This window comes from Penicillium antarcticum (genome assembly GCF_028974205.1).
Source record: "Penicillium antarcticum strain IBT 31339 chromosome Unknown utg000006l_segment0_segment0, whole genome shotgun sequence".
Lineage (NCBI taxonomy): Eukaryota > Fungi > Ascomycota > Eurotiomycetes > Eurotiales > Aspergillaceae > Penicillium > Penicillium antarcticum.
In genome coordinates this window covers 407,679-420,531 of record NW_026695304.1, presented here as the reverse complement: position 1 = coordinate 420,531, position 12,853 = coordinate 407,679, and the positions used below count along the sequence as shown (strand labels likewise).

The 12,853-nt window shown below is 49.7% G+C and overlaps 6 protein-coding genes across 6 annotated transcripts; 3 read left to right on the top strand and 3 right to left on the bottom strand.

Moving 5' to 3' along the window:
- Positions 1-692: 692 nt before the first annotated feature.
- culA (cullin culA) lies at positions 693-3,324 on the bottom strand (the record flags this gene model as incomplete). Its single annotated transcript, XM_058464309.1, has 6 exons — positions 693-881; positions 937-2,834; positions 2,916-2,986; positions 3,047-3,063; positions 3,140-3,209; positions 3,275-3,324. 6 exons carry the CDS (start codon positions 3,322-3,324, stop codon positions 693-695), a joined length of 2,295 nt encoding a protein of 764 aa, XP_058318162.1.
- A 1,133-nt stretch (positions 3,325-4,457) lies between these two features.
- On the top strand, positions 4,458-4,991 carry N7508_006242 (cupin domain-containing protein; the record flags this gene model as incomplete). Its single annotated transcript, XM_058464308.1, has 1 exon — positions 4,458-4,991. The coding sequence occupies one exon, from the start codon at positions 4,458-4,460 to the stop codon at positions 4,989-4,991; it is 534 nt and encodes a 177-aa protein (XP_058318161.1).
- An 85-nt stretch (positions 4,992-5,076) lies between these two features.
- On the bottom strand, positions 5,077-6,303 carry N7508_006241 (phospholipase D regulator; the record flags this gene model as incomplete). The annotated part of the gene is made up of 3 exons (XM_058464307.1): positions 5,077-5,101; positions 5,157-6,021; positions 6,078-6,303. The coding sequence occupies 3 exons, from the start codon at positions 6,301-6,303 to the stop codon at positions 5,077-5,079; spliced, it is 1,116 nt and encodes a 371-aa protein (XP_058318160.1).
- Positions 6,304-6,612: 309 nt separating this feature from the next.
- Positions 6,613-7,538, top strand: N7508_006240 (mitochondrial K+-H+ exchange-related family protein; the record flags this gene model as incomplete). Its single annotated transcript, XM_058464306.1, has 3 exons — positions 6,613-7,049; positions 7,099-7,154; positions 7,204-7,538. The coding sequence occupies 3 exons, from the start codon at positions 6,613-6,615 to the stop codon at positions 7,536-7,538; spliced, it is 828 nt and encodes a 275-aa protein (XP_058318159.1).
- Positions 7,539-8,048: 510 nt separating this feature from the next.
- Positions 8,049-9,387, top strand: end3 (cytoskeletal adaptor protein SagA; the record flags this gene model as incomplete). Its single annotated transcript, XM_058464305.1, has 3 exons — positions 8,049-8,288; positions 8,356-8,590; positions 8,648-9,387. The coding sequence occupies 3 exons, from the start codon at positions 8,049-8,051 to the stop codon at positions 9,385-9,387; spliced, it is 1,215 nt and encodes a 404-aa protein (XP_058318158.1).
- A 557-nt stretch (positions 9,388-9,944) lies between these two features.
- Positions 9,945-12,767, bottom strand: N7508_006238 (putative SNF2 family helicase/ATPase PasG; the record flags this gene model as incomplete). Its single annotated transcript, XM_058464304.1, has 4 exons — positions 9,945-10,786; positions 10,841-11,594; positions 11,646-12,485; positions 12,552-12,767. 4 exons carry the CDS (start codon positions 12,765-12,767, stop codon positions 9,945-9,947), a joined length of 2,652 nt encoding a protein of 883 aa, XP_058318157.1.
- Between the last annotated feature and the right edge of the window lie 86 nt (positions 12,768-12,853).

Below are 12,853 nucleotides of genomic sequence, written 5' to 3'. Positions count from 1 at the left end.
GAGAGTTCGCTCATTTCTTTTTGGCATTGGCATTGGCATTGGCATTGGGATTTCATCACTGTACGCTTTTTGCATTTGGTATACTTGTACCAACCAACGATCCTACGTGATTCCTTCTTGTTGTTATATATATAATGAAGTCCGTTCACGGCTCTATCCTTTATGATTTCATCTTCATCAATGGATATCTAGAATGAGGGCTGAGGTAGGTATCAATATATCAAGCCCATTTCTCGCGTCATACACATACCGTGGGCAACTTGTGCGATTTTATCAGGGGACTAGCTGAGCAGCAAATTTAGATCCAAAAATTAATATTTATCTATTTTCTGTTTTGACATTAAAGAACAAGAGCAAAGAAACAAGGAAGGGAAAAAAAACCAGGTCATCATTGAGGTGTCATCTCAGCGCTATGAAGATGGAAACAAAAAATAAATCAACACAATGAGAAATTCCTATGCTCCTATCCCCGCCTTAATCCACTGCTAACTACCTGCCCGGGTCTAGAGCAGCAAGATGGATATGTCCCCGTGTGAGGACTCCTCATTCACCGTTCGTGGACGATGGACGGGGAAAACATGGGGGTATAGAAACTTGCTGGCTAGATGGGACGATAGGAAAATGTAGATAAAAAGAAAAAGAAAAGAGGCAAGATGGTGATGTGGTTGGGGTTGGGGGTAAGTTGAGGATATTTAAGCAATGTAGGAGATTTCGTCGCCGTCCATGCGCTCGATATAATCTTTCTCCATGAGAGCCTCGATGTTCTTCTTGATATCGGGAATCTTGGGTGGGAAACGAGACTTGACTTGTTGGATGACTTCCTGCACCAGCTGGACGTGCTTCATCTTCTTGCGCGATTTCATGATACGGACGATAGCGGACTAAAGGCTTGTTAGAACAGATTAATGGATGTAGAAGGTGTCTATCGGAACATACCTGAAGCAAGAGCTTTCGGTCCTCTTCTATAGTCTTGTGTGTATCCTCGGTTTCTACCTTTTGCTCAGACTTAATCTGGATGTTAAGGTTGACCTTGATCTTCTTGTTCTTAAAGTTGTAGTTCAACGTGAATGTGGTGGAGGGCTCGGGTTTGGCGCCCTCGGGGCTAGCAATCAGGACCTTGGCCTTTAACAAAATGCTGAGGTTGGGGTCGAGAATTTCGGGGGCGAGGGTGGTGGCTTTTTCAATGTCGGTGTAGGAAAGAGTATCGGTCTCGTTGAAGAGCAGCAGAATACCCATTTGGTAGGTCGAAACCTGGAAAGTGTAAGGCACCTTGGCGTTCTTGATATAGTTGGCCTTAATTTCACCCTTGCATAGCTGCCACAGCCAGCTCAGCCTGCGACCACTGTGCTTATCAAAGTAAAACTTTTGGAACCGCTCTGCGGTCTTGACAATCTCGGGTGGCGCAAGGAATGGTGTTGTCGGCGCGTTAAGAGGCCAGAATCCGTTTCCTAGGATCTGGAACTGTGCATCGGCCAGTCTCTTGCGATCATCATCGTCCAGTACTTTGTCCTGCCAGTCCTTGTAGTTGTTGTTGAGATCCTTGGAAATCTGGATGTCCTGGAACATGCGCTGCAGCTTGTTGGTGTATTCATAACCGCACGCCTCCTTCAGCTTGCTGATCATGCTGGTCTCTGCGTCATCAGAGACTGAGCTGGTGTGGACCAGACGCTTGGCCAAAGACTTTGTGTAGAACTTCTGGAAGACATCCTTGTCTTCAATGTACTTGAAGACTGTCATGACTTGCAAGAGCATCTCCTCGAGTTCAGACTCCTCCGCAGACTTGGATCCCTTCTTGAGTAGCGAATCTGTGTACTTCGAGAGTAGCTCGGGCGACTTGGAAGAGCTGACCTTGCAGATGTGGTTTCGATTGACAAATTCACGGCAAGCGTTGTCAAGAGAGCGCACAAACTCAGATTCACCAGCGAAAGCATCATCAACCAGGTTTTGATAGCGTGTGTGGACCTGCAGCAGCGCATCAACGTACAACTTGGGTTCAAAGTTATCTCCATCGGATGCAACCCTCTCGACAGCAGCGAGACCGGCCCGTCTGACATGGTTCTCAAAGGTGGTGCGCAGAGGGTCCAGGCCCTCCTTGATCCGAGAAAGAAGTCGGTACATGCGAGCCAAATCCTCTTGGCGTTCGTTGTCGAGCAAGATCTGGAATTCATCGCGTAGCAAGGTCGAGTGAGCGGTGACAAGCACATCAAGGCAGGTATCGGTGAGACTCTTGGTAACATCAGGGTGTAAATACAAACCAACCCGAGACTTCTCTTCGTCAAGACGGGCCTCGGCCTTCTTCATGTATTCCACCACGCTGTTCTCAGCGACAAACTGCCGTGACTCGTTTTCGTAGTAGGTCTTGGTAGCGGCAATGAACGGCTTCTGGAAGTATGTGCGGTAAACATCGAGGGTAGACTTGGAGCTGTCATTCTCATCGAGACCGAGGGATACAAACGAGTCGACAATAGACTTAATCTGGGACTGTTCAATGGTCTCTCCGTTCCGCTGCTTCTCGATCAGATTCAAAACGGCATCCATAACCTTCTCATGAACATTCTCAAAAAAGTCCTCCTTCCACTTGACCAGGTGCAGGGTGTACACATCGAAGACATTCTTCTTGCCCTCGTCGATCTCACGCTTGACCCAGTGGCGGTTCAGGTAACGGAAAAGGTGGTTGACATATTTGGCGGCGGTCGTGTATCGGTACCACTCGCGGATGTAGAAGCCAAGCAGACCTTCCTCGGTGTGGCTTTGTGATTGCTTGTACACTTCGGCGAGATGGCGGGAAAGGTATTCACCTAGTAGCTTGTAAAGTTCCTCGCCCAACAGATGGGCTGAGTAGATAGTCAGCGCTGGTCGCAAGCCGATGGAGTTTGATGAGATTGCGAGAGAGTTGAAAAGAAAGGTTAACGAACCCCCACGTTGGGCTTGCAAGCCTTGGCCGCTGGAGACGGCCTTTTGTGAAGTGCAGAAGTTATGGACAGCCCTATAATCAGTTTATGAGCACGATTAGACGGCAGCCAGAGGATTCGAAACTTGGACACACGTGTAGAGACCCATGTACTAAGTGTGCAAAATCAGTCAGCTCCCTTGATTTATTTGGAATGTGAGAGATCGAGACGCCGAGACTTTCACTTACAGTTTTCATATCGATACCTGCGTCCAGGTTGAGCATTACGCTCTCAATCCCCGCTTCAAGGAACGACCACCTAGCACACAGTCAGCCAACCCTACACATCCAAATCTCAGCAGCCTATTGCTGCCATCAACTCACGTCGATTCGAGGTCATCCTTATGGGGCACCGGCGGCATCGCGAGAGACATCGCAATTGCAAGGGGCGAAAATGAGTCGGGTTTGTAGGCGAGGTGGGGAGTCGAGGTTGGAGATCTTGACCTCGTAGTCAGTAAAATGGCGTGCGTTGTAGTAAGCTGCAAGTTACCCACCTTATGGAATGACCTCAGAGTGGTTGCAGCGCCACAAGTCACGCCTCAAAGATCTTCGAGGTGATCAAATGACTTCAGCGCCTGAGAGGTGGGACGCGCAGCGGGGGGTTGGGAAAGGCGAGATCGAAGGATGGCAGGTAGACACAGCCTATCCAATCAATTTGGAGCAAGATTTAGAAAAGAAAACAGGTAGATGAAGGGGATCAAAGAGATGAGGCTGAGAAGGCCCAGCGTGGGGATGGCCTTTTGCCGCAGGCGGTGAGGTGGCGGAGCCATCAAATCTACATCATCGCATTTATCGGAAACATCTTTGTTGAATGCAAGTACACTTTCTTTGCTTCTAGTTTTCGAGGGAGCTAGTGGATAGAATTGATCATACAGGTATGATTCTGTCTATACTGGTATACTGAAAGGTATATACTTGAGCAAATAAGTCACTATCGTTTCCTGTCGTATGACAGATCACTTTACGTGGACTATAGCGACATCCAAGCCCATAGGTCTGGCAGCAATCTTTGATTTGCAAGATCAATTATTTCCAAGGTTGCAAAGTGAATAGGCATAAGCTGCGCTGTCGGACCAAAATGGAAAATATGATCTATTCAGTGGCCCCATGTATAGTAGGGCTTTAGTCAAGTCTCGTGGTCATCGGGAAGTTTTGAGACAGCATAAATATAAATTAAAGCCAAGAGTAAGCCGGATTTATTTTCAGAGTATGCTATGAGTACTGGCCTTTACATCGAGGGATTTTCCAGCATAAGGTAGGGTAGACAGATTCACTATGCAATGGTACGACTTCTAGTTTGGATAAAACTAGATCAGTAGACTTGCGATTGGAATATTGAGACTACAGAATTTTACGCCATTTGACGTTCGATCTATAAGAAGATGGATGGATGATCGGAGGGAGTATCGAATCGCCAGAACCTTATATGGACCCGCAATGATGTCATTTCGAATATTAAAGTGATTTAAACTGTCTAATCCAAACTCCTGTTCAATACACTCTCAACATGATAACTCCCCAGTCTGATATCCACGTAACTCTTCGCCAGATTCCAGAATGGCGCCATATTCCCAATACATCGATCCAGTCCAAACCACTCATGATCTACCACGGAGCCTTCAATGCTAGATCTGCGGAGCTCGAGAGACACCTGGAAGAAGTGGCTGAAGTCATACCGCAGTGGGTATATACCATGTACAGCCAGACCCATTTCCATTCCACAACACACGAAGTACTCGGCGTTGTGTCGGGGAGCGCGCGTCTGTGTTTCGGCGGCGAGGAGAATCCCGAGCGATTCGAGCCGAGCGTTCAGCGCGGTGATCTGATTATTGTTCCTGCAGGGGTTGGACATCGGCTCCTGGAGGACCTGCGTGGGAACCAGGAGGATTTCCAAATGGTCGGCGCATATCCCCCTGGCAAGCAATGGGACATGTGCTATGGGAAGCCAAATGAGAAAGAAAAGGTGCAGAGCATCAATAATGTGGCCTGGTTTCAACGTGACCCGCTGTATGGTGTCGACGGACCTGCCCTGCAAGTGTAGCAAAAGTGTGCAAGGCAATGATCGCTAATAGAGCAAGAAATCAAATATTTTACTTTGAAAAGTCAAAAATAGTAACATACAGGTCTCACTGTGTCACTCTCTCGACAAGTCTAGTCAAGTGTTAGCAGAGAAGCACATCAATTGGGGGATAGAGGGGGGATTCACCTGAGAACACTGATCGCAAATGTCATCAACCAAGCCAGCAAAGCAATAAGCAGTACAGAAGCTAGTGCCTTTTGTCGCACGCAGATCCCATCGTTGCGGGGATCGATCTCCTGGTTGACCTCTGCCTCCGTACAGGAGCCCGTCACTTCCGAAAGAGAAGCGAAAGCTAAACTGAGATTGGCAGAATCAAATACGATGAAGAAGATGTCAAGTAGAATCAGCCGTGCTTTGGCCGAGGGTGACCGCAAGCCCAAAGGCTTTGATGTATACTCGTCAAATGTGATATAGACGAGATAAACCAAAGCGACCGCATCAACAATGATTGCCATCAACGCCGATGGGCCTTGAGGGCGATGTATGCTGTCAGCCATGTGCTGAATTGAACCACCTAGAGCCAGTGCAGAGAGCGAAAAACACCAGACCGTCAGCCGAAGAACCATTGGGACCATGGGACTTCGTAAAAGTGTGTTATGGAAGCGCTTGAACCAAATCTCCCTTCGGCCTCCACTGTGTAGCGGAAACTCCGGGCTATCGCCCTCCAAGTGCTTACCGCGCCATGGCTGCGAGTAATCACCGTGGTTTTCGTTCATCCAGTCTGATGTGACATGCTTTTCCTCTCTGCCAGCTTCCCGGGGGTATTGGATGGTGCGCGAGAATGTGACCCAGCGGGATTCACGGTTACGCGGCGGAGAGTCGTCTTCGAATAGACCATTGGTAGTGGATTGAGCGCGTTGAGGTCTGGATGACGCGTAAGGAGAGTGATTGTGCTGGGCGACAAATGCGTCTCCTGGCTGGGAAGGAAGTAAACGATCGGTTGCAGTAGATTCTTCTTCCTCCTGCTCGACTTCGACAGATCGGATCCAGGCTAGATAGGCCCACTGTTAGCAAATGATCAGATCCAAGTAAGGAGTCATAACTTACCAGGCAGAGTTCGCAAGGCGAAACGCTCCGAGTGGGCGAGCTCTTCTGCTGTTTGAGGCTCTACACGCGCCGGCGTGGTTGGGTGATCAACGCCATTGCCAACAGCAGAATCGGTATCGATGCTCAGATGGCCCGATACAGGAGCTGATGTCTCAGGGATTGCCGGGGGGATTTTCTCTGCCAGCCTCTCGCTGAAGATACGCCCTGTAGCGCTGTCGTTCTCCATGTTAGGTAAAAAAGAGAGCTCTCGGGAAGATCGGGAAGCGTCAATCAGCAGTTCGCATCACTACCCGTGCCGACAGTCGAGCTCCGATTGCCCCAAAGATGTCCGAGGTCAAAAGTTGGGGGAGTCGAGAAAGGGTGCGGAAATGACGTCTCCAAACCTGCTTACACCTCCCGCATCCCTTTAGCCCACAAAAGTTTCGACTTCCGATCTGATTGATCTTCTTTGAACTGCTTCCTGCCTGATTCTTTCATATTCAGTCTATCTACATATCCATCTGCGATCGCGCAATTGTCGCCAAACTTCGTCGCAATGCGCCTCTTCCTAATCCCGATCTCGACGAGCCGGGTCCTCATATACGCGCGGCCACTCCAAAAAGACATGGCGAGAGAACTTTCAGTCCTCGATCGCGTTACTACAAAGGCAGCTGAGACCTGGGCTAAGTGGGAGGAAGCCGAAAAGGGATGGAAGAAACACCTTGTGACCTGGGGAAACCGAGTCCAACAACGGATACCATACGAAGAATGGGGTCTAAAAAGCATTCCCTCTTTGGAAGCACAGAAGCGACTGGATAGTACACATGGAGAGAACAAGGTCGATGTCTTATTTCCGGGGAACGCAGTGCGAAAGGAGAGAATCACCACTCTGCTGCACACTATCGCGACGGAAAGACAGGAGCTTCACAAGAAGAAGATGATGTGGAGTCTCGTCCTTGCACCCATTACCGCACCATTTGGGCTGGTTCCAGTGTATGTTATGACAGATGGAGTACAGATAGGAGGTACTGACGGATCGCAGGATCCCCAACATTCCCTTTTTCTATGTGGTCTATAGGGGCTGGTCCCATTGGCGCGGTTAGTTCATCTTCGAATTGTTCTGAGACGCAAAGCTAACAAGATGCAGCATTGAATGGCTCCAAACACCTCGAACACCTCGTTGAAAATAAGCTCCTCAACCCTATCTCATTACCCGCACTAGAAGTATTGTACGCCAAACGCGCATCTCGAGCCCTTGAGGGTGCCAAGATCGATACACCACACTCTGAGGTTGTCGAAGAGATTGAGCAGAGCGAAGATAGGATCTTGCTGAAGATGTCAGATGCCAAGAAGCTAGCCACGATCTTGGAGGCGCCCGAGCTCGCGTTGGAGGCCGAGCGAGCAATTATTCAGGTCAGCGAGCAGCTCGAGGCCGTAAAGGCTAAAAAGGCTGAGCAGGATAACGAGAAGAAGAGCTCATAATGTGGAGGAATTAATCATGCCGTTTACTGATGATCAATGGAGTTGTGTTTGGATGAAGATATCCAGAGCATCCCCCTGCTCAACTCTGTCATACCCGGGGAGATTATGTATCATAATAGACGAAATACACAAAATGTAGATATTTGATGCGATTCAGCGACTCCTTCGTAGAAAGTCGCGAATATTGATATTTTGAAATGGCAGTAGAAGTGAGTATATGGATCGCGGCGACATGTTCGGGGATGTTTCCATGTTGATTTTGATTGATGTTTGGTTTACAGTAGAGATAGGAATGGAACTGACAGATATGATTAATTAGCCGATCATTTCGACCTGGCTAACTTAGCTGACGAAGTTTTTACTGCATGTTTAGGACTAAATGAATGACCAGTCGTTGTAGTTGTATAGTTGTGAGAATGACCTCAGAGCCCCTGGCGGAAGTAAGTAAATCCGTCTCTACCCCCATTCCCACCTCACCCTCCACAGCCATTCATCGGAGCTCCATTCACCATGTCTGCCAAAAAGATCGAGCAATGGGAGATTGAGCGCTACTGGGAGATATTCGCCTCTCTTTCAAATGGCCAGAAACACCTTAACAGCTCGCAGGCCGCCTCCGTGCTGAGGAACAGCCGGCTGCGCGATGACCAACTCGAGAAGGTCTGGGACATTGCCGATGTCGACGGAGACGGCGAGCTGGACTTCGAGGAGTTCTGCGTGGCTATGCGCTTAGTATTCGACCTGGTCAACGGGGTATGTTGTACTCCCCCTATTGCCAATTGCCCAATCAATCTGACGCGGCCATCTTATCGCCAAACAGGAACTACAAGAAGTGCCCAACGTCCTCCCAGATTGGCTCGTCCCAGAGTCCAAGTCACATCTCGTACATGCTACCCGCGCACTCGGCGGCCACCAGGAACAGTTCGAGCGGATAGAAGATGAAGATGATTCCCTCGGCCTGAAGGACGGCTTCGACTGGTACATGAAGCCCAACGATAAGACAAAGTATACGGAGATCTACGATGCCAACCGGAATGGCCGCGGCCAAGTAGAATGTGAGTGAACCCCTATACAAATCCCAGCAAGCTTACTCCGCTAACCAATCACCCCAGTCCAACAACTACAACCGCTCTACGAATCCCTCGACGTCCCCGATACGGACGTCCGCTCCGCCTGGAACCTCGTAAACCCCTCCGCCTCACCCGCAATTAATAAAGACGCCACGCTCGCCTTCCTGCACATCCTCAACTACCGCCACGAGGGCTTCCGCATCCCGCGCACCATCCCCGCGTCCCTACGCGCCTCTTTCGAACACAACCAGATCGACTACCAAGTCGACAAGGTCCGTCCCGCACAGCGCTACGGCGCAGACGGCGAGACCGAGACCCGCACAGGCCGCAAGGCCAAGTTCGGTGACACTTATCTCAGCCGGCTGGGCGTTGGTGGCAAGGGCTCTTACCAGCCCAAGGGAACTGATTTCAGTGAAACCATTCAAGACGAGGAGTGGGAGAAGGTCCGGCTGCGTCGCGAGTTGGCGGAGTTGGAGGGCAAGCTAAGCTCTGCTAACAAGGCTTCTGACTCGCGCCGTGATGGCTCGCGGAATGATGGCCGGCCTAATTGGGTTCTTATTAAGAAGGAGGCGCTTTCGTTGTTGGAGTATAAAGAACGGGAACTGCGCGAGCTGCGTGAGGGGACTGGCCGTTCGAAGGATGGTCAGGATCTCGAGCGGTTGAGGGAGGATATTAAGACTGTTGGGGAGCAGGTTGAGGGACTCAAGAGCCATATGTCTCAACGGCATGATGTGCTCTCGGGCTTGCGCAGCCAGATTGAGGATGAGAAGGCTCGGCGGTGATCGTTTGCTTGGTTGGGCTTGCGATGCTGTCGGTCTATTATTGTTTCCATGGGGTTTGGCTGCATATATGCCCTGCTTTCTTTGTTCTCCAACCCTCTTGTACAGCCATTTCCTTGTTAAGGAGCTTCAGGCGCTAAATGGATCTTATTACTTTACTACTGCATCTTGATAATTGCAACCATGTGCATTGGAACAAACTCGACGTTGTACAGCAGGGTTCATCAGAGTGTATACATTGCCATGATGTCCTTGGACAGTCACTTCACGTAACACACTTCTCACCCTTTGGCCTCTCTTAATTCACCTCTTGTTTGCTCATTTTTGAGTAAGCCAGATAGTAGCTAGAAAAGAGAAATGACATAATGTAAACATTGTATTGTGCGACATGCAACCGTATACTCTAACAAATGCATTTTATGATGCACCACCCATCAACAAACGCCACTCACACACAGGCAAAAGCCTTCCCGTCCTACTCCAGAACAAACAGAAAACCCAGCTACATCACCATGTTGTATATTACATTGCCAGAGTGACTGGTCATCCTCAGAACAAATTCACAAATCTCTGGCATTCCCCTTTGTCTCAACAGCAACGAACGCAGCACTCTTACGGTCAAGACCTTGTTCAGCGCGGGCGTAAGCCTCCTCGGAACGGTCAGTCAGGATCTCAAGATCCTTGTTAGAAAGAATTGACTCTGGGTCATTGCCCACTTCGAAGCGTTCGAATTCGTTCTCGCCGAGAGCGCGGCGCAGTTCATCAACGTCTTGCGACGTAGCGGTGGGGTCGAGAAGCGAGCGGAACTTGCCCTTTTGAATGACCAGGCGTTCCAGGCGACGCTTCGAATCAGCTTTCTCGAGAAGAGTTTGCTCAACGGTACCCTTGGTGGCCAAGCGGTAGATTATGACAGGCTTGGTTTGACCAATACGATGAGCACGGTCCTGTGCCTGCAGGTCTTGCTGCGGGTTCCAATCGGAGTCGAAAAGAATAACTGTGTCCGCGGCTGTGAGGTTAATTCCCTGGCCACCCGCACGAGTGCTCAGTAAGAAGATCTTGTGATTGTTCTTCTTGTTAAAGTCATGAATTTGAGTGCGGCGGTCCTCTTGGGCGATTGCGCCGTCTATGCGGCAGCATTTCCACGACCGAAGCTCAGTCACCCACTCTTCAATGATGTCCAACTGAGTCTTGAATTGCGAAAAAATAAGGATCTTATGACCCTTAGCGAGGAGGCAGGGAACTAGGCGGTCGAGTAAGAGCATCTTACCGGACGCCGATACAAGCGTCTCGTCCACAGTCGAAGACTCGTCCATCCACGGCCAGTAGAAATTGTGTGGCGAGTTGCATGCAAGGCGAGCCTGCATAATTGGGTTTTGCATCTTCTTTTGGCCAATTTCTTGCTCTGTAGGGTGATATTAGTAACCGAACGGGCAAATGCTTGGTAACCGAGACTTACTGGCAAGCTTCAAGTTGCGAGCAAGCTCCTGCTCCTCGAGCTCAGTGTCACTCAGCTGAGCCTCTTCTTCGGGGGCTTCTTCAATTCCCAGCTCCATCTTCCGTAGCGTTTCGTCGAACTCCCCATCAGTGACCTCTTTGTACTCGTAGGTCGCACCACGACGACGGGGTCGGCTAGAAATGGGAGCATCGGACGCAGGTGTAGATGATTCGCTGGTTTTCATGCTCTTCGCTGGAGAACTTTCTTCAGTGCCACTCCTCTTGCGCTTCAGGCTTGACGAGCGCGTGGAGCTAGCGCTTTTGCTGGTCAGACGCTCCAGGACCTTGTCTTCAAGATACTTGCGACCAGTCCCAGCGATAATCTCCCGGTAGAGGTCCTTCTGCTCGGAAGTAAGAGGGGCGTACAGGATGTACTCTCGCTTTTTGGGCAGCGAGGTCTCCACATCGGCCTTGAGACGCCGAAGTAAGAATGGCTTGAGAATAGCGTGCATGCTGGAGACCAATTTGGTCTTCCTCTTCTCGACAACATCATCGCTCTCGCCTTTCTTATCCAAGACTGAAGAAAAGTCAAACCATTTCTCGAAAGAGCCAAGGTCATTGAATAGTTCAGGCAGAAGAAAATGCAACAGGGACCACAACTCCGAGATATTGTTCTGCAATGGAGTTCCCGTGATGAGAAGACGGTTGGCAGAGTTGTATGTCATGAGCTCTTTCATCAGTTTGCAGTCAACGTTCTTCAGGCGGTGGCCCTCATCCTATAGATCAATTAGCATCTGGAAGGTGCGGGGTTTCTTCAACAAACATACAACAACAATGTACCTCCATTGGTACTGCGATAGGAACTTTCGATCATTGATGCAGATGTCGTATGATGTGCAAATGACAGGGAAGTTCATCTTTGCCTGATTCTTGATATTCATTTGCTTCTGACGGATAGCAGCTCGCTCATCCTTTGTGGCATGATAGAGCACTGTCTCAATATCCGGAGTCCATCTTGCAAACTCATCAATCCAGTTGCTCAAGGTACTCATTGGCGCAACGACCAAGAAAGGCCCTGAGACCTGCTTCTCTTTCAAGAAAGCAATCATTGAGATTGCCTGAACTGTTTTTCCAAGACCCATCTCATCAGCAAGAATGCCGCACAGTCCGTTCATCCACAAGGACTTGAGCCACTCCAATCCTTCGAGTTGGTACCTGCGCATTTGGCCACCAGTCATAAGCCCAGGCTGCTGGGTTGCAACCAGCTCTTGCTCGCCCAGTGCTGTAGGCTTTGCCTCATATTCATCGGCAGCTTGCTCAAGTGCTTGCTGTACAGAAGCATTGTCCTCAGTCACTTCCACGTCCGCTTTCTTGAAGTAATTCGAAATCGAGCTGCCATTTGCAGCAGATGCCCGCTTGGGCCGACCAGGCTTCACGTCTGTCTTCTTGTCATTGGATTTGGCACTTGCAGATTTCTCTATGGTCTTTTTTTCGGGGGTGGAATTCTGGTTCGCACGGGTGCGCGTGGCTCGTCGGGGTGGCTCGGGGGCAGTCTTCGCCTCCTTCTTGTCGTCTGCAGCTGCAGATTGCTCACGCTGCTTGATTGCAGCCAAGCGAGCGTCTTCCTGTTGCTTCTTCATCTTATCCGACATGATAGCGACAAAAACCTGCCGGAAATGCGATGTTAGAATGGCTGCGATCTTTTACGTCCAAAACTGTCGGCGTCGACATACTGAACTTGTCTTCAAAAGGTGCATCAAGGCCTTCGCCTTACTGTCTAGCTCTTCATCTTCACCATCCGTCATTTTTTCCTTTTTATCGTCATCATCAGTGGTGAGGGGATTGATCTCGTCGGTGTCCGTCGCATTTGTGATTGGCGACGAGGGGACGGTCGATTCTGGCTGCATCGTGCCCGCACGGGAATCCGTGGGGGTAATGAGTGCGCTCATCGCAATGAGGATATCAAACTGATACCGTGAAGTACAAGTGGTAATGGATGACGCGCAATGTTAGATATCAAGATGGTTGTGAAAAT